This window comes from Prunus avium, chromosome 6, assembly GCF_965620075.1.
Source record: "Prunus avium chromosome 6, drPruAviu1.hap1.1, whole genome shotgun sequence".
NCBI classification, from domain to species: Eukaryota; Viridiplantae; Streptophyta; class Magnoliopsida; order Rosales; family Rosaceae; genus Prunus; species Prunus avium.
Genome location: NC_142289.1, coordinates 15,923,730 through 15,949,782, shown reverse-complemented (window position 1 = coordinate 15,949,782; position 26,053 = coordinate 15,923,730). Strand labels below are relative to the sequence as shown.

The window sequence follows — 26,053 nt, the reverse complement described above, 5'->3', positions numbered from 1 at the left end:
TTGCCGAACGGTAAGGAGCATGCAGAAGGTGAAGGAGTGACTTACCAATTTTTGGCGGACCCAGCCCCTCAAGCTAAAAGGTGACGGCAGGTCTTAAGCTAATAGGGGACTTGCACCTCCTCTCCCCAAACCCTGGCCCTTATCTCCAATCTTTGGACTCCCTTACCGAAGGTATAAAAACCCTAGCTATAAAAGCACAAGGGCCCAGCTACAAAAAGGCCCCAGCTACGTTTCAAAAACGGAGGGACCCAGCCTCTAAAAATCCGAATCTACCCTCAAAACCCTAGCCACCACCTGGGTCAAGGAGGCTTGCCGAAGCCCAGCTTTGGAACCCGGCCCCAAGGCCATTGCTCAAGCCCAACATTGCATAGAACTCCATTGCTGAAGTTTCAAACACGCCTTCGCGCCACCTTGGCCTTTCTACTAAACGAACACTCGGACCCCCATGGACCCAGCTCGTAAAGTGCTCCCCAAGACACCCTTGCCAAATCTGGAAGCCCCCAGCCCTCGCTGAAGCCCAGCTTCACAGAGCACAAACCCCAGGCCTTTGCCAAAGCCCAGCTCATGAGGCCCACCAACCAAGAACTTGGAAACTTGCGGGATCAAGCCCCTCATTCTTCTCGCCGAAGGACAAGCCCTTGCCGAAGCTTTGAAGGCCCAGCTCCAAGGACATGCCACAAGCTCAAATGTCCACAAGGTACCCAAATTCTTAAAATAATAATAAAAATTGCACATATGCATTCCTTCCCTTCGGCACCCTCGTGCCCAGGCCACATTGCCTTGCGACACGCAAGTTTTTGTGACGCCTTCGGCACCCAAGTGCCTAGCCACATTGCCTTGCGACATGCAAGCTTTGTGTCGCCTTCGGCACCCTCGTGCCCAGCCACTTCATCTTGCGACATGCAAGTCTTATGCCTTCGGCACCCTCGTGCCTAGCCACATTGCCTTGCGACATGCAAGTCTTATGCATTCGGCACCCTCATGCCCAGCCACCTTCCTCTTGCGACATGCAAGCTTGGCACCTTCGGCATTTTTGTGACACGCAAGTCTTATGCCTTCGGCATCCTCGTGCCTAGCCACCTTCTTCTTGCGACACGCAAGCTTGGCACCTTCGACATCCTCGTGCCCAGCCACCTTCTTCTTGCGACAAGCAAGCTTGGCACCTTCAGCATCCTCGTGCCTAGCCCTTTCCTCTTGCGACATGCAAGCTTGGCACCTTCGGCACCCCGTGCCCTTCGGCATTTTATATTGCGACATGCAAGCTTTACACCTTCGGCATCTTCTTGCCTAAGCCCACCTTCGGCACCCCAGTGCCCAAGCTCACCTTCGGTACCCCCGTGCCTAAGCTCACCTTTGGCACCCCCGTGCCTAGGCACACACCCTTGCAAACATGCAAGCTTTGTGTCCCTGTCCCTAGGCCCACCTTCGGCACTTCCATCCCTAAGCCCACCTTCGGCACCCCAGTGCCCAAGCTCGCCTTCGGCACCCCGTGCCTAAGCTCACCTTCGGCATCTCCGTGCCCAAGCCCACCTTTGGCACCCTCGTGCCTAGCTTCACCTTCGGCACCCCCTTGCCTAAGCCCATCTTGGGCACCCCCGTGCCTAAGCTCATTTTCGGCACCCCAGTGCCTAAGCTCACCTTGGGCACCCCCGTGCCTAAGCCCATCTTCGGCACCCCCGTGCCTAAGCTCACCTTCGGCACCCCAGTGCCCTAGCTTCACCTTCGGCACCCCTGTGCCTAAGCTCACCTTCGGCACCCCAGTGCCCAAGCTCGCCTTCGGCACCCACGTGCCTAAGCTCACCTTCGGCGTCTCCGTGCCTAAGCCCACCTTTGGCACCCCCGTGCCTAAGCTCACCTTCGGCATCTCCATGCCCAGGCCCACCTTTGGCACCTCCATGCTTTGCAACATGCAAGCTTTGTGTCACCTTTGGCATCTCCTTTGCCTTCGGCACCCTCGCGCCTAGCTTCACCTTCGGCACCCCCTTGCCTTAGCCCACCTTCGGCACCCCCGTGCCTAGGCACATTGCCTTGCAACATGCAAGCTTTGTGTCACCTTTGGCATCTCCTTTGCCTTCGACACCCTCGTGCCTAAGTCCACCTTTGGCACCCCCGTGCCTAGGCACATTTCCTTGCGACATACAAGCTTATGTATTTGGCAAACCCCTCTGCCTTCGGCACCCTTGTGCCTTTAGCATCCCTTTTGCCTTCGACATCCCCCCCCCCCCCCCCTTGCGGACCGACACCTTGGCTCCTTGCCTAGCTTAGCCTAACACTCTAGGCTCAACCCAAGCCCACATGGCCCCTTGTTGAACGGCACGACACATGCCTAGCCCAAACACACCCAGGCCCTTCTGAAGGTTCATTCTCTTTCTTCCAGAGCCCAGCTCCAAATCCATGTCAAAATCCCCAAAGGCTTCACTACTTCACCATGACGAAGAATGGGCCACAAGGCCTCAAAATTTGCCAACAAATTCCCTTGCCGATTGACAAGGGATGTACCGAAGCTCCTAGCTGACCTAGCTCCAAATGCGACCTAGCTCATCCACTTGCTGACCTAGCTCCAAAATGCGACCTAGCTCACACTCACCCACTTGCTGACCTATCTCTTTTTTGCCGACCTAGCTCCAAGCTCCAAAAGATGACCTAGCTCCTTTTTGTTGACTTAGCTCCAAAATGACCTAGCTCCTTTTTGCTAACCTAGCTCCAAAAGCCCACCTTGGGCCTAGCCCCATTTCACCTACCAACTATCGCTAAAATGCCCAAACCCAAAAACTGGCACTCAAACAAAAACCGGGACTAGACTCATCTCTAGGCCCAAGCCCGGGACTTTCTAAACCCCTTGCCGAACGGCAAGGGGCATGCAACTTTTTTTGGGGGCTCCCATAAATCTTAGCTCACCAAATGGCCCGGCCCCTTAAAAGGCCAGCCCTTGATGTTGGCCCCAATTCCATGCCGAAGCCTCAAAAGCCAACCCCGTGAGGGACTCTATTTTCCTCTCCATGCTCCCTACCGTTCGGCAAGGAAGCTAAACCCTCAAGCTTTGTTCTCTTACCAAAGCAAATGGCTGACTTAGCCACCAAAAAAAAAAAAAAAAAAAAATTTGCACCTGCCGAACGGTAGGCATTGTGCAGAAGGAATTTGGGAAGTGAAAGTGCCCAATTGGCTAGCTACTTGGCTGACCTAGCCACAAAAAAAAAAAAAAAAAAAAAAAAATTTTGCACCTGCCGAACGGTAGGCATTGTGCAGAAGGAATTTGGGAAGTGAAAGTGCCCAATTGGCTAGCTACTTGGCTGACCTAGCCACAAAAAAAAAAAAAAAAAAAATTGCACCTGCCGAACGGTAGGCATTGTGCAGAAGGAATTTGGGAAGTGAAAGTGCCCAATTGGCTAGCTACTTGGCTGACCTAGCCACAAAAAAAAAAAAAAAAAAAAAAAAAAGAAAGAAGACTGCCGAACGGCAGGAAGCATGCAGAAGATAAAATGGGGACTTGCCAATTTTTGGCTGACCTAGCTCAAAAAAAAAAAAAAAAAAAAAAAAAAGAAGAAAAAAAAAGAAGAAGACTGTCGAACGGCAGGAAGCATGCAGAAGGTAAAAAGGGGACTTGCCAATTTTTGGCTGACCTAGCTCAAAAAAAAAAAAAAAAAAAAAAAAAAAACCTTCTCTCCCTCCAAACCACTTAGGTTTTTGTTGCAACTTCTCTCCCTCCAAAGTTCTTCTTACCCGGGGACTTGGGGGACTGGGGATAGTGCACTATACGACTTGGAAGACAAACTACGGTGTTGCTCGGCCAGTGCACTTAAGATTACAAATCCCCAAGCAAGAAGTTCTTCTTACTCGCGAACTTGGGGGACTACTGTTGACACCGTAACTGACCAAGCAACAAGAAGCAAAGCAAAGCAAGAGGAGTCCCACATCGGAAAACTGCAAGAAGTGGAGACTCCCCTTCACCTATAAAAGGAGACTTCTCTCCTCTTAGAAGGGGGATGAAAAACTGAGCTGGGGGCTCCCTCTTCAGGACTCTCCTGTTAGTCCAGCTTTCGGGTCCTGGGTCTCCAGACCCGGGGACTTGACCCCTGGGCTCCAGACTCCTAGCTTTGTACTTTAGGCCCTAGGCCTTCTTCCATTTATCTTTGGGTCTAACCCCCTTGTACAAATGTAAACAATATCATAATGAGAACATCTTCTCTGTGGACGTAGCCCATTCATTAAGGGTGAACCACATATATCTTGTCTTTTGTATATTTATAAATTGGCCAAAGCCCTCACATACCTGCTGAAGGTCCAAGCCTTCACCCATCATCCATCACACCTCATCACTAAGTTGGACTCAATAATGGCCCAACCATTTTGAGCATCAACAGAAGGGTTGATTTTCGAGTTGAGTTTCTGCCGACTTTCAGAGCTTAGTTTCAGCCACTTCCGGCCACTTTTTGGCCATAGTCCAAGAACAAAAGTGGTTCCAAATAGGGTATATTACCTAGGATAGGAGTTTGGGCCGACATTGTGGAGAAAATCCGGTCACCGGAAATTGTTAGGCACACCCACGCGCTGCCAGCGTGTGGGCGGCGCGTGGGTCAGGTAGCAAGAGCCACTCTTAGTCCTAAAATAATCCTCGTGTCCTCACGAGCGCGTAGGATTTCGCGGATCTCAATTCGGATAACGTTTGAACCCCGAACGGATCTCGCGTAGTGTGCGATTTCCGGGTTCAATACTTTCGGACCATTGGATCATAGCCAAACTGGAGTATGTTGATCTAGGTATTTTAAGGATCGTGTAGGATTCGATGGATCGTAAATCAGAGTCCTGGAGGCTCCGAAAAAGCCAACCCTAGGGCTAGGTTTACGGAAAATCGTTCGTCTGTCCGATCGTGCGATCGTGAGCAATCCGACCGTCCGATCGAGACCAAACTTTCAGGACATGTTTCCTAGGCTTGTTGGAACCTCTAGGAATGATCGAATCAAAATTCTGAGGTCGTAGACCCTATAGGGTCCCGAGTTGACTTTTGGGGACTTTATCGCTTTTGAGTCCCGAGTTATTTCTAAGTCGTGCCCTTTGAGAGGGAAGTTAATATGGGCATAGGAATGACCTTTAAAGTGATGCACGCACTTTTAGGAGCCAGGGGTCAGGGTTTTTAATTTAATATTATATTACTGAGCATAGTTTTTAATAAAATATTATGATGGTTATACAGGCACCCGGGCACTAGTTGACCCACAGGAGGGACCTTCAAAAGGTCCAGCTAGCTCAGAGCACCTGTAAGTGGACCTTTTTGTTTTCATAAATGAATTTGTGCAGTTTAATCTTATTATTTGATCTTGAATGAGTTTATTCATTGATCAGAGTTTTAATAGCTTGATTTATCGCTTTTATATGTTTTATGTTTTATTTTATATTTTACATGCTGCCGAGTTGAGAGTGCCTAGAGATTTTGGCATACTAGAGTTTTAGATAGTTAACAGATAAAAGGACAGCAGAGTTCAGAGTTAAATAAGAATTTATTTTATTTCTCGTTAAATTATTTCTGAAACTATATTTTCTTAGAAACCACCATAGGTACCCAAGATTAATTAAGGTTGCCTTCGATAAATATGTTGCCTTCGGATTTAAATGTTGCCTTCGGTTATGATGATGTCTATGGACATCCAGTTGCCTTCGGTTATAATGATGTCGACGGACATCCTGTTGCCTTCGGTTAGGTCAGCATGCTTGACACTGCCCCACGAGTTGCGGGGACGCCCTGACCGTGAGGTGCGAGATTGCGGATTAGGTTGACCTAGTGTCCCCTGAATCCTGCGAGATTGCTGTTTGGGTGGACCTTGCATCACCGAGACCTGCGAGAATGTGTCACTTCGGTGGCACGAGAATGGAATTGACGGATTATAGAGGAATTGACGGATTATATGGAATTGACGGAACAATAAATGGGTACACCTAGGTGGTGGATTTAAAGTTGTCTTCAATGTTTTCGAGGACTTAATGTTTTAATCAAGTGTGTGATTGACGCTATGTACATATATATAGATATAAATATGAATGCAGTGATTCCAGTACGAGTATATATATAAGAAATGATTTAGTTGATATAACTGATTTTACAGTGGGGTTAGTATGTTCTTATACTATTTTCTAAAGCTTTGTTTTTTGTCCACTCACCTTTTCAATGTTTTACGCCCCCAGGCAGTAGTCGTGCGTCAGTGCGCCACCACCGAGCCGAGTCCATCTTCTGCTACATTCCTTGACAACGTAGGGTCTTGTATAATTATTTTATACTTGTAATCTAATTTGTGTAGAGCTCTGATATTGCCCTAGTATACTTGTCTAACTGTTAGTATGTAAATTTTTGTATGCTGGCAGTTGGTGTATATTCTTATACATGTTTGACAGGTGTAATCTTGGGTTTGGTCTAATTGTCGGGGAGACTATGCTGAGTTTTTCGGCAAAAGTCACACCCCAGTTTTAGTTGAAATTTGACTAGAAGGGCAATTAGGTCTTTTGTGCTCGGCACTTGCCAGGTGTCGGACAAGCACAGGGTTCGGCTCGGATTCCAAAGTGGAATTTGGGTCGGGTCCTGTCATTAATCCCCAGTGAAGTCGCCAATTTATGTGGGGGTCTTTTTGTTCCAGCATCCAGATGAATGGGCTTGGGCTGCTGTAAAGGATAAGCAGATGTGTGAAATTGCCCCCTTTGTGTCCGAGTTCGAAGATTAAGCCCCAAAGATGTCTCGAAAGGGTGATGACGCCTTAGGAAACTCTTTGGTTATCTTCACCAATGAAAACAACAACAAATTACAGATAAATCTTCTAGCTTTGCATGAGAAGATTATGGCATGGGAGCAAAATTATCATGGGTTTAGCACTTGAGGAGAGAGAGCTGTGAGTTCCTATGAGAGACAGAGGTTCTAAGGGAAAGAGAAAGGGATTCTAAGGAGGTTTGATGAAGGGGGAGAATGATGGTGAAGAATTGTGGGTAATCTTAGCAGTTTCCGGCAGCTTGACGGTGACTTTGTCCAAGCTATGCCAATCTGCCAGAACAGGGGAAATAGGGGAAATAGGCAAGGATAGCACGAAAATTACTGGGTTTGCATGTGAGAGAGGAAGCTTGCTCTCTGAAGGTTGTGGGTTGTGTTGTGTTGGGTAGAAGAGGCCCTATTTATAGTTGCTGAGATTTGTTCTTCTCCAAGAAACCCTAATGGTTTCTTCCCAATCTAGCTAAGCTTTCCTCTCCCTTTTTCTCCTCTTTCTTGACTTACTTTATGGTGGCAAAGTCAGCTCTGCCCAATCCCACAAAATCAGAGATTTTTGGGAGCTCAATGCTTCTTCCAGCGGCTGCTTCAGAGGGGAGCTTCCATTTTCACCCATCTTCATTCTCTTCTTTCTTCCTCTTTTCATGGCCAAATCTGATGAAGGAAAGAAAACGGGTATGCCTGCTGGTTCGAAAAGTGGCATCCTTCCCTGCGCACCAATATCCCTTGGTCCTTTGAATGCCTTTACTGGAAATTTGTTCCCCCATCACGTGCTGAAGCTTACAGCGGTTCTGCATACATGGACACCTTTGCTCCTTTTCGTAGCTTTTGTTTTCACCCAAGTGCTGAGGCTCATGCTGACTTTTATGCTAATTGTATGGGCTTATTGAGACAACAATATGACTTGTCAAATAAATGGGCTAAGCTTATCAAGTGTTGGGCCATCTTGGTTGTAGTAATGGGCTATCATCTTGGTTGGGATATTTTAATTGGGGCAATGGGCTATTTTTCTCTCTTGTGCTTACCCACGTTTGGGCCTAAGAAATGGGCTTGAGTCCCGAGGCCCCCAAGCGACCCGAGACTTCCATTTCTCGACCCATCGATGGGGCCCATGACAACTCGTTACCATCCATACCACAACCCACTCAAGCAAGCCCCGGGCATTCGAGTGGCTTAGGCCTACTTAAGCTTGTAGTGCGATTGGGTGTGAAATAATAATTTCCCGCTTGGCATGGCATGTCGTTTGGCATGCTTTTAATTATGACGCTTGATAGGATAATTGGCATGGATTTGCAGAGCTAAATGCATCTTTATAATTTTAATCTCAATTTCTAGCATGACATATTTTTATTTGGCATGGCATGCAGGGTGTGGCTTGTGCGTGGCAGATTTTCGTGTACTCCAAATCGGGTCTTTTTTCAGTAATATATCGTTTTGGGCTAGGAATTTATTCGGGCCCAACTATGGATTTTTTGGGCCTCAATAGTAAGCAATCATTATTTTTGTTGGTGAAGATAACCATGGTGCTTCCTAAGGCTCTACTACTCTTTTGAAGCATTCTTGGGGTATGATTCTTGAACTCAGACACAGGGGGTAATTTCACCCATTTGCTCCTTACGGCAGCCCAGCCCATTTGTAGCTACCGGAACGAAAAAGCCCCACAACCCCCATATACCCAATGAATATTTTTGTAAAACCCCCTCCCCCAATCACTTGTACTCTTGACAATTACACGCAGCAACTGACATAAAAGAGTGGCAGACAATTATAAGATACATTGATAGAATTTGACTTAGTTCTTTTTTTGTTTTTCATGTGAGCGAGTCTGATAGTCGTGGTGGGTGTCGTGGGGTCACGGATGTTCACTTGCTCAAGCTGGCGAGCCCTAGGTCATAATTTTAATTTTGACTTAGTTTTGTTTTTTTTTAAATGAAACTTTGAATTAACACCTACTTATGTGGAACTTCTAAAATTTTCTTGTTGTCAAATTGTGAATTTGAGGTCACAGTGGATGTGTTAGAGCCTGTAGCATTTCGGTGAATTTTTCAGAGTTATGATGAATTTTTGGTGAATTTTGGGTTTGGAGGTCTTGTGGCTCGGACTAGGTCCTGAGCGCAAAAGTCAAGCAGCCATGTCCAAGTTGGGAGGTCCTAGATACCAAGTTTTGAGAGTTGAGTGCGATGTATTCGTGGTGATGTTAGTGAATAAGAAAGGAGAGGAAAAAATGAAAACAAAAATTCAAGAGTCAAAACTGAAAAGTTGTTTTCATAAATAATGGTTTGAAAAGAAATTGAAAACTGCTACCAAATATGTTTTTCATTTTTCGTTTTCAAAAGAACTGAAAATAAAATGTTAAAAGTTGAAAAATGGTTATCAAACTAGCCTCAAAATTACTTATTCGCAAATAGCAAGTTATGATTTAATGCCAAAGGGAAATTCTGTTTCAATACATTGCAAATCTGCATGCCTCTATTTGGAAGAACATTCAGTGTTTATTTTACTGCATTATTTAATGATGTTATTTTATTTATTATTTAACTTAACTGTTAAATTATTATTAGTATAATACTGATTGTTGATCTTCCAACAAATGCCACTGGAACATTTATCTTGAGGCCTTTTTATAGACATCAAAAAGGTAATTGGTGGAAGATTGAGTGACCATAGAAATGGTAGATATTTAGGTACCCACTTCACCTTCCTTGCTTCTAAAGATGTAGGGTACTCCCAAATTCTATTATTATTTTCACATTTTGTTTGTCAAGTTTCTTTCCCAACTAAATGAGAACTGATCTTTTTCTCTGTTGAAATATAAAACCGGCAAGTTTGGTGGATAGAGGTCCATATTCGTTTTTCACATTGGGACCTATTTATTTATTTATTTATTTTGCATTTAATTTTTATCCGAACTCAGTTAGTACACATTTATTTTTATGGGCCAACTTGACGCTTTAGAACACTAACAAAGTCAAACACATTATTAGCCAAATTGAGAAAATTAAAACATAGTGATCGTCTAAATAAAAAGAAAAAAAAAAACCCCTCTACATGTTTACCTCTAAATAAAAAGAATAGTTTATTTGCAATCGTCTTATAACTCAAAGTTCTAATTTTAATTTTCTCTTTTTTTTTAATATCGTTTTTATATAATAAAAAAATAGTAGTATGTGATTGTTTTGATTGTGGCCGTAACCGTACGTCACCATAACGACGTCTCAGGTTTCCCATTCGGGCATTGACAATTTTCGTAGGTCTTATCGCATTGCAAACTCTGTAGCAATGGCCTTTGGATGCGTGCATTCATAATGTCAAACAGTGGACCAATCTAGTAGCAGCTCCCAATACGCGTAAACCTGCTTTCAGCCCCACCACCACATGAACAAAGATGGATAGATAGGACAACAAAACAAACGAACTTACAATATGATTCTTTGACTCGAGTCGACTTGAGAGCAAGCAACACCGTCATTGTACATGTGGGAGCAAATTACAAATGTCCATGTCACCATCAACGTGGACAGCCCACACGAAGTCCACTTGCTGATATGCTTTTCCTTCTTTTTTCTATACAAGCAAAAACGATGGTAATTCAACAGAGTGTAAGGATGAATGTTCCTATAATTTAATTTATATATATATATATAAACTTTCAACAGCAAGGAGTATGTAGTTCAAATAATTAAGATTTGTTATTTCTGTATATGAGATTGTGTGTTCGAATGCTGTTCTCATATAATTTATATTTAAATATATAAACATTCAACGACAAGGAGTTTGTAGTTCAAATAATTAAGAATTGTTATTTTTGTATATGAGGTCATGTGTTCGAATGCTCTTTAATGAGCCAAAACGAGTAGTTAGCGCTATATTAACTTACTAATTGAATAGCGTTTGAAGACTACATTGAAATTATTTACTTAAGATTGTAATTTTTTTTAAAAGAATACTCAAGATTGTAATTTAGTTGGTTTAATCCACAAGTACATATATTATAATAATTAACAGGATTTTCAACCGTTTTACCCCTTGAACTATGACCCTTGTATAATTTAACCCCCTTAGCTAAAAAAATCAGTAAATTTAACACCTGAAGTCATTAAAACAGCCAATTTATCCCTTCCCGATAATATTTTTGAATTTCATCTACTTTTCCATATAAAAGGACACGTGTAGTTCACATGACTTATTATTTGAGTTTTTTTTTTAATTATTATTATTAAGAATCAAAACATTTAGAAAACAAAAAGATTAAAAAAATGAAAGGAAAAAAGAAAACCTAATATGCGGATTTCACAACATGGTCACGCAACCCTAAATCCAAAAGGCCCGAGCTTGGCTCCTCAAGAAGGCGAAAGCTGCCATAGACGAGCTCGACAAGCTTCCCTCATCGAACCCGACTTCTCTCCCCTCGCTTTCGCTTCCAAACACTTTTAGCACACCACCGCCATGTGAAAATCCAAGCTTCTAGGCAGGCCCGGCCCTGACCAGGGGCAGTCAGTGCGACTGCCCTGGGCCCATTATTCAGGGGGGCCCAATTTTTATTTATTTTTATAAGTGTTATATTATATATTATAAATTGATTTAATATTTTTGAGGGAACAAAATGGTGTTCGCGTTCTGGAGGAAGCACATCTCTTCCGCTCCTCAAGAACCCTTTTGCGCTGGTGTTCCACTCCTCCAGGTAGGCCTGGGCGCGGATCGGTTTGGACCGGTAGAGGGCTCTTCCATTAACCAAACCATAGACTTCGGTAGACCATTTTCTCTTCCGTTAACCAAACCAAAGACTTCGGTAGACTTCGGATCGGTTAACCTAACATTCGGTTTGGAACGGGTCGGTAGGCCGGTACTACCGTAATAAAAACATACTAATAAAAATACAATTTATAATAAATTCACATGACATAAATTCTTGAACAAATACACCAAATTATCCTTATAAAATACAAAATCAAATAACTTAATTTTAAAGTTACAAACAGACATTGAAACTACATAATAAAATAGCAAATAACGTTACAAAACAATAAGAAATTAGTTTAAACACTTCAAAGAACCAAAAATTGCAGCATAGAAGCCTAGTAATCTTCAATCCAAATCTGATTTGTGTACTGTAGCCAAAGAAAAACAAAGTTAAAGAATAAATATAAAGTACATGGGCATGTTATTTGAGATTAAGGAAGGTTATTAATCACTATACCATTCAATATGTAGTCAAGATGGACTAGCAACCACTTTCTCTTTCATTTGAGAACTAGAATATACCTCTACATCATTAAACAAATTATGAAAGTGAGAAAATAAACATATGTCATATGAATGCAATTGAAAACCAAAAGAAATATAAAAAATTAAAATTACTTACCAGTCTCAATTTTCTCCAAAGCATCATAGAACTCAAGTTCCTCCTTAGTTGGATCCTTGTACAAGGAAAACTCCTCGGCTTTCAACCAATCACTTGTGCAAACCAAGGCCTCCACCATTCTTGGAGTCAAAGAAGCACGAAAAGGATCTACAATTCTACCACCCAAACTAAAAGCAGATTCTGAAGCCACAGTAGAGATTGGAATGCCAAATACATCCTTAGCCATTTGGGATATAACTGGAAACCTTGGACTATTTTCTTGCCACCAAGCCAACAAGTCAAAGTTGGGATTTCTAAGATTTTCAGGTGGCTCTAACAAATACTTATCCACTTCATTTCTTATCTCAACAACATCCATCACTTGTCTCAACTTCATAAATTTAGACAATCTTTCCGCTTCAACATCATCTTCATCATTTACCATAATCGTATCCCCAATTCTCTCCAAATTGCTATTACTATAACTTTGGGCAGCCAATGGGTCAGCTACTTTATACACATTATACATGTGGATTAAAAAATCCTTGACTCCTTTTTGTAACTCATTAACCTTGGAGGGATTGGATTCTATATCGGAAAGGCTAAATAAGAGATACTCCATTTTGTATCGTGGATCAAGAACAATTGCAATAAGCAACAATTTGTTAATGTCCTCAACCTTCCCCCAATACTTGTCAAACTTTCTTTTCATTGATGTTGCTACGCTTTTCATGAGAGAATCCTCACTTCTACAAAACTTTTGCAATTGAACAAAAATAGCACACATTTGATGGAAAGCTTGGTGAGAAGTCACTACCTTTGACCCACTAAATTTCAAAGTGGCTTCGTAGTACAACTTCAAGAACTTGATCAAGACTCTAGCACAATCCCAATCATTTGAGGTAGGAGGCCCCACTCTTTTTTTCTTCTTCTCAACATCATCATCCATAAAATAACCCACAAAGTGTGGGTCTCCATCATCCTCCAACATCCTTTCAAAAGCTTTTTGATACTTCAATGCCCCTTCCAACAATAAATAGGTGGAATTCCATCTTGTACACACATCTAAGGGCACAAGGCCTTTGATATCAAGTTTCTCAAAAGCAACACATCTTCTCCAACTCTCCAACCTTGCGGGTGAAGAGTGGATGTACCTCACCGAATTAGTAATAGCCATAATGGAGTTATCCAATTCTTTCATCCCTTCAAACACAATTAAATTCAGAATATGTGCACAACATCGCACATGTAAACAATCACCACCAAACATAAGTGTCTTGCTCTTGGTCAACCTACCCTTCATATAACTTATCATTTTATCATTAGGAGTAGCATTATCAACAGTAATAGTAAACACTTTTTCTATACCCCAATCATTCAAACAATAATCCAAAAGCTTTCCAATAGTTTCACCCTTATGGTTTGGAATGACACAAAAGCTTATAATCCTTTTGTGCAAGTGCCAATCAACATCAATAAAGTGAGCCGTGACAACCATATAATTTATCTTTTGAAGAGATGTCCATGTGTCGGTGGTAATAGACACTCTATGTGATGGGTGACTTAACACACTCTTGAGTTTACCCTTTTCTAATTGAAAAAGGTTCCACACATCTCTAGCAATTGTCCTACGAGATGGTGGATCAAACTTTGGTTGGACTTCTTGCATTAAATCTCTAAACCCCACATTCTCTACATGGCTAAATGAAAGCTCATCACGAATAATCATCCGTGCACATGCAAGTCTAGATCTCTCCTTACTAAAGGACCAACTCACTATACTACTCTTATCCTCCTTGCCAAACGATAAGATTTTTTGACTTTTGGCTTCTCTAAGTGGAGATGTCCTACATATAGTCTTTAAATGATACCATAAGGAAGACGTACCATTACGGGAGTCACATCCATAATCTTGCTTACAATACTTACATATGCACCTAGGTTCATCATCATTTGTACATTCTTCCTTCTTTATCTTATCAAAATGTTCCCACACATTAGACCGAGCTGCAGCTTTTCTTTTTAAGTTATTCTGTGGTGGAAGTGATGAAATAGCATTTGATGAAATATCCACAGTTTGTGCAGAGGTTGGTGTAGGAGTTGAACTTATGTTTGACATAGGACTAGTAGATGAACTGAAGGCTTTCTGCAATTGAAACTAAAGATTAAAAATCAATGTTAACTCGGATAGCTAAAAACACCTAATGAAGTAAACTTTAACTAGCACAATATTTAATCTTTACTTCAAATAAAATTTCATAGGACCCTTGATATACATATGAAAACTAAAAGATCGACTTTGCAAACAAAGAAATTTATTTAAATAATATCCAAAACAAACTACAATTACCAAAACTACCTTTATCAAAATGCATAATATTAAAAACCACACCCATTGCTTCTACATGCATATCCTTTATCAAAATCATAATATTAAAAACCACACCGTCTTGAACTACACCACTCTCCATGCTATTCATCATCAACATACTCTCTCTCTCTCTCTCTCTCTCTCTCTCTCTCTCTCTCTCTCTCTCTCAACACAACACAACACAAATCAAACAAGCACCAAAACTACCCAGAAAACAAATAGTCCCCACTAAAACAACAACAAAAATCTCAATCTCAATCAGCAATTCCTTACAATATTTAAATACTAAGATTCCTTGTGCACATTTGAATAGTCAACATGTTCCAATTCATATAGCTTTAATCATTGTATTTGCCACGTTTTGTACCAAAAAAGAAAGAAAAGTTGCAGGTCCGTCTGCAACTTCTCATCTCCTTTTTGTTTTTCTTCTTTATTTTTCTGCTGGGCTAAGAAAAAAAAAAAATTAAAAAGCAAATTACCTTTTGGAGCGATTGTAGAAGATAAGAGAGCGATGGTTGCTGTAGAAATCAGTGTGAAATGATAAGAGTTCTTCTTATGCAAAATACCCTGTGAATAAAAAATTTAAACGATAAGAGTTCTTATCTTGCCTATCAAATCAATGTGAAATGAGGTTGGGTCTTACAAAATATTGAGTCAACATACCTGCTCAGAGAGATGAGAGCGATGGTTGTGCGGCTAAGCTAACAGAGAGAAGAGAAAGTTAAGATGTTTGGGTGTTAGAGGACGGCTAGATGAAACTAAAAGATGGAAAGTCAAATTTTAGGGTTAATGTAGGTAGTGTTTCAGTGTTTCGCAGTCTACAATAACTTAATATCCAGCCACTAATAAATAGATACATATATAAGTACTTAAATAATTAAATAATTATAAATATCGGATCGGTACGGATTTCCGTCGGATAAGGGATATTGTTAATCGTTAACCAAACCAAACGTTTCGGTACGGATCGGATCGGAATAATTAAAATTAAAAAATAATTATTTAACCAAACCAAACCAAACCGTCGGTACGGTACGGTCGGTACGCGGATAATTCGGATGAGATGCCCACCCCTACCTCCAGGTTATCTATTCTAAAAATTTCTTCTTCTTGTTCTTGTTTTTCCTCTTCTTCTCTTCTCATCTCATCTCATCTAAGCCTCTCCTAAGTTCATTTATGTTTCACTCTTCAGTTTCGTCCTCTGCAAAAAATAACCATGGGCGATTTAACCATGGGTGATTTGCTTTTTTTTTTCCCATCGCTCTTTTTCTCTATCGATTCCTCTTCTATGTCATTTAAATCATGGGGTTTTCTTGGATTGATTCATTCAAATTCTTTGAATCACTAATAGATGTACTATTCTGGGGTTTTCTTTTCAAATAGAAACCTTGCTTTACTGTTGGAATTGTTCTTCTGCGAAAATAACATGGATGATTTCCTTTTTCTTTTTTTCGATTTTTCTTGTAAGATGAATCACAATTAAATACACATTGTTTTCCATAATTTAGGACTAGGATATGGAAATGGATTTGAAATTTGGGAACAAAGGATCCATGATGAGAGTTTTAAAAGAAATTCTTTGATATTGGCTTGACTTGCATTCTTGAAATTTTGGAACAAAGGATCCATGATGAGAGTTTAGGAATATGAAAGACATTGCTCAAAGTCTAAAAATATCTTGGAATAAATACTTTCTCAAAAAAACCAATGCTTAGTTGATAAAACAGTTGATAAACCAATGGAATAAATACTGTCTAAAAAAAGTATACTAGTGTTAGTGTTAGTGATTAATGTGTGTAGGGCACACTTTAGAATTTCACCCTGGGCCTTTGAAAACTCAGGACCGGCCCTGCTTCTAGGGTCGGTCTTCTTCTTCCCCAATCGATTTTCAGACTTGTTCTTGGTGAGTAGCCTAATCTTCATGGCCGCTTGCTTGCGCTCCTCAATCGAACCTGACTCGAGGCTGGCAATGAGCTGGCGAATCATATTGTCGAAGTTGTCTGAAGTGCAAGAAATCAGAAGCCACGTCCTATGAGACGATATCCTTTGAAACTCTTCAGATTTTTCGTTGTTACAATCACAGAAAGAAGAGAAATTTCAATGTTCACCGTTACTCAGATCACTGAAATTTCTCCCCATGTAACCGAAATTGCTCCTTTGCAATAAAGTTGTTGTCTTTGCTTGCCCAGACCTCTCCATGGGATCGATGGGTGCAAGCATTCTTTTAGGAGGAAAACATTTTTCCTTTCTTAAACTACTAAATTAATCGTACGTACCTTGTCATCTAAATTTTTTTGGATAAAGAGCCATAGTATTTTATTGATAAGAGGAACGGAAACAAGTACAAAGCCACTATGGTGCTGAATATGAATAAATCTTCTCTAGTGATCAAACGCAATAAGAAGTTGAATTGATCTAGAGTATAACACACAACCCAAAAACTAATTAAAATCCTTGATTCAGCAACCAAAAGCAAGCCTACTCAACCTACAATATAAATTTGTCAAGCAATGTCAGAAACAGCAGATCCGTATCGAAAGCCGAAAACTAAAAATAAATAAAACTAACAAACGACAGCAACCTAGCCACCCTAATAATCGCCCCTCTCCTTACCTCACCAACCTAGCCACCCAAACCATGACCCAGGCCACCAGAACCACCACCGTGTCCGCCCACTCATGTGGGTTGTCTGCCAAAAAGACGCAATTTCATCATCCAAAAGGGTAGAGTTGCAATCCTCACATAGAGCAGACTATGTTTTGGCCCTTTTGGAGCAGCCATGGACTCTTTGAAACCCATATCTCAAAGTTTATCAGTTATTGTTTTTTTTTAATGCGTTTATTTATCTCATAAATATTTGTTATGAATTTCCCAATTTTCCCTTAATTTAACAAAAAATTTAACAGAATTGATAGAAAGACCAATGATGCAACACGAGATCTAATTGAATGACAACCATAACAATTTTTGGAGTTGAGGGACGAAAAGTAAAATCAGCTCTTAGTTTAGGGACCTTGCTACATTTTAGCCTATTCTTTTCCAATAAAACTAATTGTATCACATTTATAGATCGCATAGTTGATCACCTCTTTAATCGAAGCGTGTCTCACAAACGCATATGGGACCAGCTATATTTGTGGAGCGCACCTCTATTAGAGAGGTAGTTAGCATAGAATTCATTTATATTAGAGAGATAGTCAGTAAATGTGGTACAAATAATATTTTTTATTTTTGTACAATATATTGGAGGAGAAGGTTTACACAAATATTCATTAAATGCCTAGAGGAATGAAAGTGAAATAACTCAACTAATTGAGTTATACCTCGATGGCCAAATAGCATATCTTTTTAGTAACAAGGTGCAATGGGTTTGTTTTGTGACATCCGGGGTGGGGGGGTGTGTCTAAAATCTCTGAGCTGGGGTTGATGTCATGAGCTGAGGCAGAGTTTACTAGACTTTCAAACTTCCCAAGCGGTCAAACCTCTCCCTCACCCCCATAGACTCTTTCTTTTCTTTTTATTAAAAAATAAAACAGCTTTTAACTTTACTATAATTCCTTAAAAACTAATTAACCCACGTTGTAACCAAATCCATAACAGCAGGCAAAACAGGTAGTCTGAATTCGTGTCGGCTGTAGCTTCTCATTTTGTAACCCAATACCGACTAATTTCGAAACCGTCATTTTGATTGATTGGCTTGGGTTCCCCCCTAAGCTCAAATGCCTGTCACATATTTTTGGTTCACACGACAACTCCTATTAATTTTTTAGTTCACACCCTTTGCTTTTGACCCAATAAAAATTCCTTCTATATCTATTCATTCCAAAATCAAGCCGTTTGCCAAGGCAAGGCAAGCACCGAATTCTCTCAGACCGTTTATACTATTCAGTTTTAATATTTAATATTATATGGGTTTCTTCAACATGAAGATGGTTCCGGCGAAGACCATTTAACCGACCTATATATATTCATGGCGGCGTTTAATTAATAATATATATATATGTGTGTGTGTAGAGCTTCCAGCAATATTGGTAGATGCCGGTTCAAAGCTAAGCTTGGTGTGGTGGGCGTTTGTGTTTGTTAATTTCTTGACGTTGCCTAAGCTCAGCTCTACAATATTTGGGTGTGTTTTAAGTTCTTTGGGTGGATATATAATATTATATGCGTGTGCTAAAGGTGGCGGAGAAAGACCAACGTGCCGCAAGGCATACCAATATTGAGACAGAGCATAGCATTGAAGAATGGCTCTATGAGCCCCTGGTTTTTTCACAACAGCTGCAGCAGCGACAACGACAACGCGGGGGCGGCAGCGGTGGTGGAGGAGGAGAGAGTGGAATATTAGCTTCCGCCGGGTCGTCAATGCTGCTGCGGTTGGATAGGGAGAGAGAGATGTCTGCCATGGTATCGGCTTTGGCGCATGTAGTGGCTGGGGATGAGGAGCTGGCAGCTGCAGAGAGTAGTTTGGTAATTAATAGACAGAGTGAAGATGTTGGTGGTGGTTTGATTTCATCAAGCGTAGGTGGTTCGGATTCTGGGACGAAGAGAGGACGAGAAGAAGAGGAAGGTGGTGGTGGCCAGTCTGTTACTAGGCTTTGTAGAGCTTTTGGTGAATTTCCACAGCAGAGCTCTTCCCCTGTTTTAGGAGGTAATTTCTTTTTTCACTTAATTTTTTTGGATTTTACAAGGGTTGGCTGATTGAAATAAAATCGTGCACGCCTTCAATTCCTTTCACATGAAGTTACTTGAACAATCCAGTCCAAAATAAAAATAATAATAGAGTAATGAAGTATCTCTCTTGGCCTCTGTGTTTTGTTTTTATCTGTTCGTTTGTTTGTTTCTTCTTTTGTTTTAACGTTTTTCATATTTGTTGCCAATATCTGCAGAAGGCTCAAGCACAACACCACCAACACAAACAGCATTCCCTCCAAGCACATTTGTATACAGCGCTACCCAAATAGCAGAACCAATAAGAAGAAGATACAGAGGAGTAAGGCAGAGGCCATGGGGCAAATGGGCAGCTGAAATCAGAGACCCCTTCAAGGCTACAAGAGTGTGGCTAGGCACATTTGAAACAGCAGAGGCCGCTGCCCAAGCCTACGACGAAGCCGCCCTCCGGTTCAGGGGCAACAAGGCCAAGCTCAACTTCCCCGAAAACGTCCGGCTCCGAACACCGATTGCCGATTCTCCGGCGACACAACTGACCAATTCTGCTCCTCCCAATAGCCTTTTGTCCGTTGCTACATCCACCGAGCCTATTGTCCACTCTCAGGCATTCCAATCCATGCAGCATTCTTCTCATGAGGCTTCAAGAAATCTTCTAAGCTACAGTAAGCCAGTTGATGTGCAGAGGCAGCAACCTATGAGCCTTTATGATCAGATGCTTTTGTCATCCTCTGCACCTCCATCTGTTTCTTCATCTTCTTCTTCTCCACTTGCCTCCTCTGTTTCTTCATCTTCTTCTTCGCCGTCACCACCTGCCTTCTCTTCACTTTTTTGGGCTCAGTCTTCGCTTTCCCTAAGACCGGCCACAGGTGATCAGACTAGTACAGCTGCTGATTCTCAATCGCAGCAATGGTCCAGCTCTGGTCATTATAGTGCCCCCTTCTCAAGATGATTTCATTAACATCCTGTTTTTTTTTTTTCATTGATTATGATATTATTGCTGCTGAGCTTTGTTATGAAATATTTGCAAAATTTTATTTTTTTTGTCTGTTTGCTTTTACAAATTATTATTGGGAAGGAGTCAACACATGTAATTAGGTTGACTTTACTCTTTCGGCTCATGGAGGTTTAGAGGTAAACCCCCGCCGTCGAACATTTTAGTGCGACTTGCATTTTGTCAAAGGAAAAAAGGGGAAAAGGAACATCCAGAATTTTGATAAACTGATTGCATTAGGATTTAGGAACGAGTCTAATCAAAAGAAAGAAAAAGGGGAATGAAGAAAGAAAAATAGAACTCTCGGTTGTTGCATAATTAAAAATATTTATTTTTCATCCAAGGTCTTACATTTGATTAATCACTTCTTCCATATAGCTTGGATACAAAATAAAATAAAAAAAGTGGTTGCACATTATTTAATAATGGTCAAAACTTGTGTGATAGAGTAATGAATAATACCACATCAACCAACTCATTTGGCATGATACACGAAACTTGTGTGTTTTTTGTTTTTAGTCTAAATTATAAGGGGAGAAAAAATTTCACACACACTTCAAGGTGCTATCGAGATTCGAACTTGAGATTACTGGTCTATATGTCAACGCCCTTCTTCCACAGCGTTAGACCTTGTTGGCTGTTTGTTGATTTTAAATAAATAAGATTTAATGTGAGGCCAAATATAAAAGAAACAAATGTTGGCACATTAGTATATGAGTTTTTTGTTATACGGAAAAGAAAAGTTACAGCCCAAAGCCTTTTTTGGCAAGCAGGGCCGAAAAGGTCGAACTAGAAGCCTTTCGGCCAAGTACGCTCAAAGAGGTTGAAGTAGAAAAAACATTTACAATAGAAAGCATGCTCCTTTAGGGAGGAGAAGTTAAGCCCATGACAAGAGAATCAGTCGCGAAATTTGCTTCCGAGTAAACATGTTGAAATTGAACAGCTTCACAGCAGGAACTTAAGTGGATATCCTGAATAAGTAATGTAATTCTCCAAGGGATTTGAGACTACACCTCACCTCACAATCAATTATAAGTTTTGAATCCCCTTCAATAATAAGCTTTCACCATCCTCGATGTAGAGCATGAACAAGTATATCACAGAGGGCAAGGCCTTCAGCCGCAGTAGTGGTGACCTCTCCAATCTTCTTGGCTTTAGCTAGCTTGACATGGCCATCACTCTCTTATTAAGAAAAATGTAGTGACCATTTCCCACTATTCAACAAAGCCTTTTTGTTCATAACTGGTCTAGCATCTAGGATAGCTTTCCATGCCATAGAATGTGTAGTCTTTTTCCTAAGGTTGAAGAAAGAAATTATCTTGTCTTAAATACTTCTTAGTTATTCACTGTGTCCACCAATTAGATTGGTCAGTCAAACATTTCCAAGCTAACTTAGCTAAACATGCAAGATAAAACTAGGTAGCCAATCTAATTCTTAAGCCACCTAAATCCTTAGGGAGACACACCTCTTTTTGTTAGTAGTATGACCTTAAAGCCAACTTTATATGATAATTAATGTTAAGAATATCTTTTATAATGACTTATTAAGTTATTTATAGGCAAAACAAGTTGTTTTCAAATCTTGATTATTCTATATGAAGAAATGTAAAACAACTATAGTCCTAGAAATATGAAAGTGGACATGAGAACTATGTAATGAGATTGCAAACATTGAGACTTATCATGGTCCCTAGTCATACCCAAAATGTTCTTGGTCATAAAAATATCAATAGGGCATTGATCTTGTGCCAAGACCAGTACACACAGTATCTTCTCTAAATGTAGAGGATGATGAGGTCTTAAGTCATTAAATGTGATGACACCAAGATATGTGTGTAGGTGTTTTCAGGGGAACAAGTACACTGAACACAATCAAAGATATATGAGTTCTAAAATAGAAGTCTTTACTCACATGTTAGACTAGAACTCATAAATTACAATGGTACAAACTAATCTTTAGACCTGAGACATCATAGTTGTCTTGTGACTATGTTGTTTGTCTTTGCGGGTACTATACAATTGTGTTATAGAAGACATAACTAAAAGGTGTTTATCGAGACTCTCAATAAAGTCATAAATGCAAATGAATGTACAACAAGGAATCTCTACTCTCAGTAAGAAGAGAGAATACTCCTAGGATATGATTGATCAAATCTCTGCACAGAGAGTAGTAGATAAGATTTGAAAGAAGAAGTCTTCAAATCTTACCAAGATAATTATATACAAGGAATAATTCACATTAGAATACATAAATGTTCCATCAAAATTAAGCCCATATTATCCAATAAAAAGTTTTTAGAATTGCATCCAAATTAATTATCTAATTAGATTAAATGATTAAGGGATGATTATGGACTTATGACCCCGAATACAAATACGCTATGAGATTGGCCGCTATTCATGAGATGAATGGAATATGATTGATTTAATGGTTGTAAATTTATTTATTCAAAGTTTGTTTGTAAAAAAAATAGAGGCTTACATGACTCTCCTATCTCAATTTCAATTGTAAATTCTACCTCTCTAAGAATGAACTCCCTTAAAGTCCATGGGGCTTTAAGACTTCTATTCTCAAATAGTTTTGTAAATAGGAAGGTGTGGAAGCCCATTTAAGAAGACGAGAAGGAATAATTAAGTCCAATAACTTGGATTATTTATGGGTCCATCGCCCAACAACCGTGAATGTTTTAAGTTGTTAAGATGTGTAATAAAATCAATCACCTTTCAAAGACCTAAGATCTGACATCTTGGTTAGATGTTATATCGAAATCAAGTCCATAATCAGTCATGAGTCTGTAGAAAACTATTTAACTAAACTTAAGGAGTGCAAGGTTTTTTGTTAGTAGTAGTGCATATTCCCAATTTCAAATAAAAGAGTTTTATGAAATTAATTTAGTTTTCAAAACAAATAGTGGGAGTATCATACAACTACTAATATAATTTGGAGTAATATTTGTCCTAGGCCAAGTAGTTTAATTATATTAAACATGAAAATGATGAGACCTTTAAAGACCTCAATTATCTCCAAAATTAAGGAAATAAACAATAGACTTTTTGATGGATGGATGTGCAATGTGCAATGTGCCATCCGTAAAATCATCAATTTGTTTTCTCCTAGTCGAATTTTCCTTTAACGTTGTTGCATGTCCTTAAGTCAATTCATCTCCTTGTGCATCTCAATTAATCTATGAAGAATTGGATTTGATTTGAAATCCTTGTTTAGATGTCTTCACTAAAACAGAAGCTCTTTAGTGACACCATCACACTTCAAAAGGCATGGTTTAAATTTTCTACATAAAGCAAAAATGGATGTTTCTGTCACAAAAAAAAAAAAGAAAAAAAAGAAGCAAAAGTGGATGTATGAGAATCTAGAAATCGTGGGTTCCTGAGAATTGTTGAAGCTCATCCTCTTCTTCCATTATTCTTGCTTTTTGTGATATACTCTTTCACTTTTAAGACCTTAAGCTGGCTTTTGTATGGCTTGGAAGGGTGGTGTTGATGGTTCGGAGAGGAGGGAAGAGCGGCAGCCGACAAAAGGGTTGGCTTTTATTTTTCTTTTAATTTTGTATACTTTTTCTTTCTGCACCTTGATTTGATAAAAGCTGCAGGTATGTTCCAATGCATCCTATCTTCAATTGCAATTTCTTGTCTTGTTCATGAAATTGATGAACATAAGAGGAATGAGAAGGTTAGAATGCTTGCAAATGGGGTTGGGTTCTATCAAAAAGGGTTGGGTTCTGTCGAATCTCTCAGTTCGCAGTCTCTCTTTCTCTCAGTTCCAAATCGAATCTCTAAGTCTGATTTGGGAATTGGGCATACGGAGCGCTAAAAGGGGTATGAGGATTAGAAGGACGAGATTACCCTCAACAGAAGCCGCATATGCCATTCACGTGGTATTTTGAACGGACATTTGGATGGAATTGTGAAAAACCTAACAGTGGGGGCGAAATTGGCAAATAAATTTAATACAGAGGCTAAATTGGCTGAAAAATTAATTTAAGGTGGTAATTTCAATAGTCGAAATAGTTCAGGGAGTATTCGGCAGTTTACCCTAAATAAAAGCCCAATCCGAAAAATGCCCCTTCGTGTAAAAGTTCTCAAATCGTCTAGATTGTTCCAGGAACCAATCGTAGCCGTCTAATCCCACGAAACCCTAAAATCCCCACCTCGTCTGACCTGTATAAATAAACCCTCCTCTCCTTCTTCTCCCTCGTACCTCCCTTCTCCCTTGTAAAATCCTCTTGATTGTGTGTAGCTCTGATTTCGCCTTCGCTAATATATTATCTGTTGTAGATGTGTTTCTGAATTCTTGTTTTCTTCTGTTGCGTTCTGTGTATTGGTCTGTGGGTTGTGATAATGAACGGTCGATGATGATAGATCCAAAGGCTTGTTTCTCAAGAACATTCGCAGTGGCCGCCTAAGTGCTTTCGCCTTTCGCCGGGCTTGAGAGCGTGTGCTGCTTTTATCCTTCCTTGGATGTCTGAGACTTTTTTCTCTGCTTCTCTGTTTTTCTATATGCATTCTGTATTTAATGGTTGGTTTTTATTCTGGGTTTTCGATTTTGTTATCGTTGAGAAATATATTTGGTTCATGCTCACTATTCTTGATTTAGGGTTTAGGGATGAACAGGTCCCTCAAATTGATCTTTCTCCATTTACTTTTGTAAGCTGTTTTCTGTTTGTATCTGGCTGATCATTGTTTGATGGGATAGATTAATTTATCTCAATTACCTAATGATATTCAGTTAAAAATATTTATTTATTTATTTACTTTTGTTAATTTTTTTTTTGATACCTGGGTTTTAAACCTCTATTGTTCTTGGTTATTTTGTTGTGATTATTTTATTGAATTTAAATGTTTGAATATTATAATCAATGATGACAAAACTAAGGCTTGTTTCTCAAGAACATTCGCAGTGGCCGCCTAAGAGCTTTCGCCACGCCAGGCTTGAGAGCTAATGCTGCTTTATCCTTCCTTGGATGTCTGAGATTTTGCAAAATAAAAATTCCCTTTTTTAATTTGATGCTGTAAATTGGTTTTCTGCTTGGTTTCGGGATTTCCATTAATGGTGCAAATTGTTTTAAAAATCTAGCATAAATTGTTGAAATTTGATTTGGCAAAATTTATATTTCAATGTGCTGTATGTTTGGTTTGAATCACCTGTGATGACAAATCTAAGGCTTGTTTCTCATGAACATTCGCAGTGGCCGCCTAAGAGCTTTCGCCTTTCGCCGGGCTTGAGAGCTTGTGCTGCTTTTATCCTTCCTTGGATGTCTGAGGCTGATTTTCTTATACAATCAATCAAATTTGCATTCTAATTATGTTTCTTGTTCTACATCTACTGTTTTTAGAAGTTGGTGTTGCTTTTCAACTTGCGCTGATCAATCACATGAAACAGTCCCTAAATCCTATTTCTACCGGAAATTTAGCACTGGAGACATTGAAAATAAGTACATTTATAATTTAAATTAAAGACATTGAGAAGTCTTTATACTTTGATGCTTGGAACAATTGGTGGTTGAACTTGAGAGGATGGGAACAAGTATTCTCAACCATGCCGTTAATAAGTCGGGAGAGTAATTAAGGTCACAAACTTTGGAGGCAATATTGTTGAGCTGTGTGAAAATAGTCTCCTTCGGATTTGTTGCAAGAGAAATCAGTTTTGAAATGAATTAATTGAATGTTTTTGCAATCGGATTTATTACAAGAGAAATCAGCTTTTGAAATGAAATAATTTACTAAACTTCATTGGACAGCATGTAATGTAGACTCAATTGATTAAGTCATAAGCCTTTTCAATTGAGCCTTTTCTAAATCATTTTTGGTACCATTTTTATTTTCTGAAGTTAGGGAAGAGTTCGTCATCGGGAAAAGTCCCCCAATTCTTTGAATAGCTTGGAGCTTGGATGATGATGCCGTTTGTGCCTGGAGTTTCAACAGCTT

At 40.0% G+C, this 26,053-nt stretch overlaps 1 protein-coding gene, 1 long non-coding RNA gene and 4 other non-coding genes across 7 annotated transcripts; 5 read left to right on the top strand and 1 right to left on the bottom strand.

Moving 5' to 3' along the window:
* Positions 1 to 13,803: 13,803 nt before the first annotated feature.
* LOC148293788 (uncharacterized) lies at positions 13,804 to 15,309 on the bottom strand. Of its 2 annotated transcripts, none has more exons than XR_015836412.1 (3): positions 15,118 to 15,309; positions 14,934 to 15,021; positions 13,804 to 14,241 (listed from the first exon to the last, which is right to left on the bottom strand). It is a non-coding gene; the product is annotated as an uncharacterized LOC148293788 (long non-coding RNA). The 2 variants fall into 2 exon arrangements; XR_015836413.1 differs by having other exon boundaries at positions 13,804 to 14,229; positions 15,118 to 15,308.
* Positions 15,310 to 18,264: 2,955 nt separating this feature from the next.
* ABR1 (Integrase-type DNA-binding superfamily protein) lies at positions 18,265 to 20,160 on the top strand. Its single transcript, XM_021969064.2, has 2 exons — positions 18,265 to 19,099; positions 19,338 to 20,160. Exons 1-2 carry the CDS (start codon positions 18,616 to 18,618, stop codon positions 20,066 to 20,068), a joined length of 1,215 nt encoding a protein of 404 aa, XP_021824756.2. The 5' UTR covers positions 18,265 to 18,615; the 3' UTR covers positions 20,069 to 20,160.
* A 4,312-nt stretch (positions 20,161 to 24,472) lies between these two features.
* Positions 24,473 to 24,598, top strand: LOC148293787 (small nucleolar RNA SNORD14). The gene has a single exon (XR_015836949.1). It is a non-coding gene; the product is annotated as a small nucleolar RNA SNORD14 (small nucleolar RNA).
* A 123-nt stretch (positions 24,599 to 24,721) lies between these two features.
* On the top strand, positions 24,722 to 24,823 carry LOC148293786 (small nucleolar RNA snoR99). Its single transcript, XR_015836918.1, has one exon. It is a non-coding gene; the product is annotated as a small nucleolar RNA snoR99 (small nucleolar RNA).
* Positions 24,824 to 24,979: 156 nt separating this feature from the next.
* On the top strand, positions 24,980 to 25,101 carry LOC148293785 (small nucleolar RNA SNORD14). Its single transcript, XR_015836934.1, has one exon. It is a non-coding gene; the product is annotated as a small nucleolar RNA SNORD14 (small nucleolar RNA).
* A 166-nt stretch (positions 25,102 to 25,267) lies between these two features.
* On the top strand, positions 25,268 to 25,392 carry LOC148293784 (small nucleolar RNA SNORD14). The gene has a single exon (XR_015836955.1). It is a non-coding gene; the product is annotated as a small nucleolar RNA SNORD14 (small nucleolar RNA).
* The last annotated feature ends 661 nt before the right edge of the window (positions 25,393 to 26,053 follow it).

What these genes read in the sequence shown, in the direction of transcription:
- ABR1 (XM_021969064.2), top strand. Translation starts at nt 18,616, where the DNA reads ATGCGTGTGCTAAAGGTGGCGGAGAAAGACCAACGTGCCGCAAGGCAT. An exon ending in CTCTTCCCCTGTTTTAGGAG is followed by an intron (nt 19,100 to 19,337) that starts GTAATTTCTTTT and finishes CAATATCTGCAG; the next exon opens with AAGGCTCAAGCACAACACCA.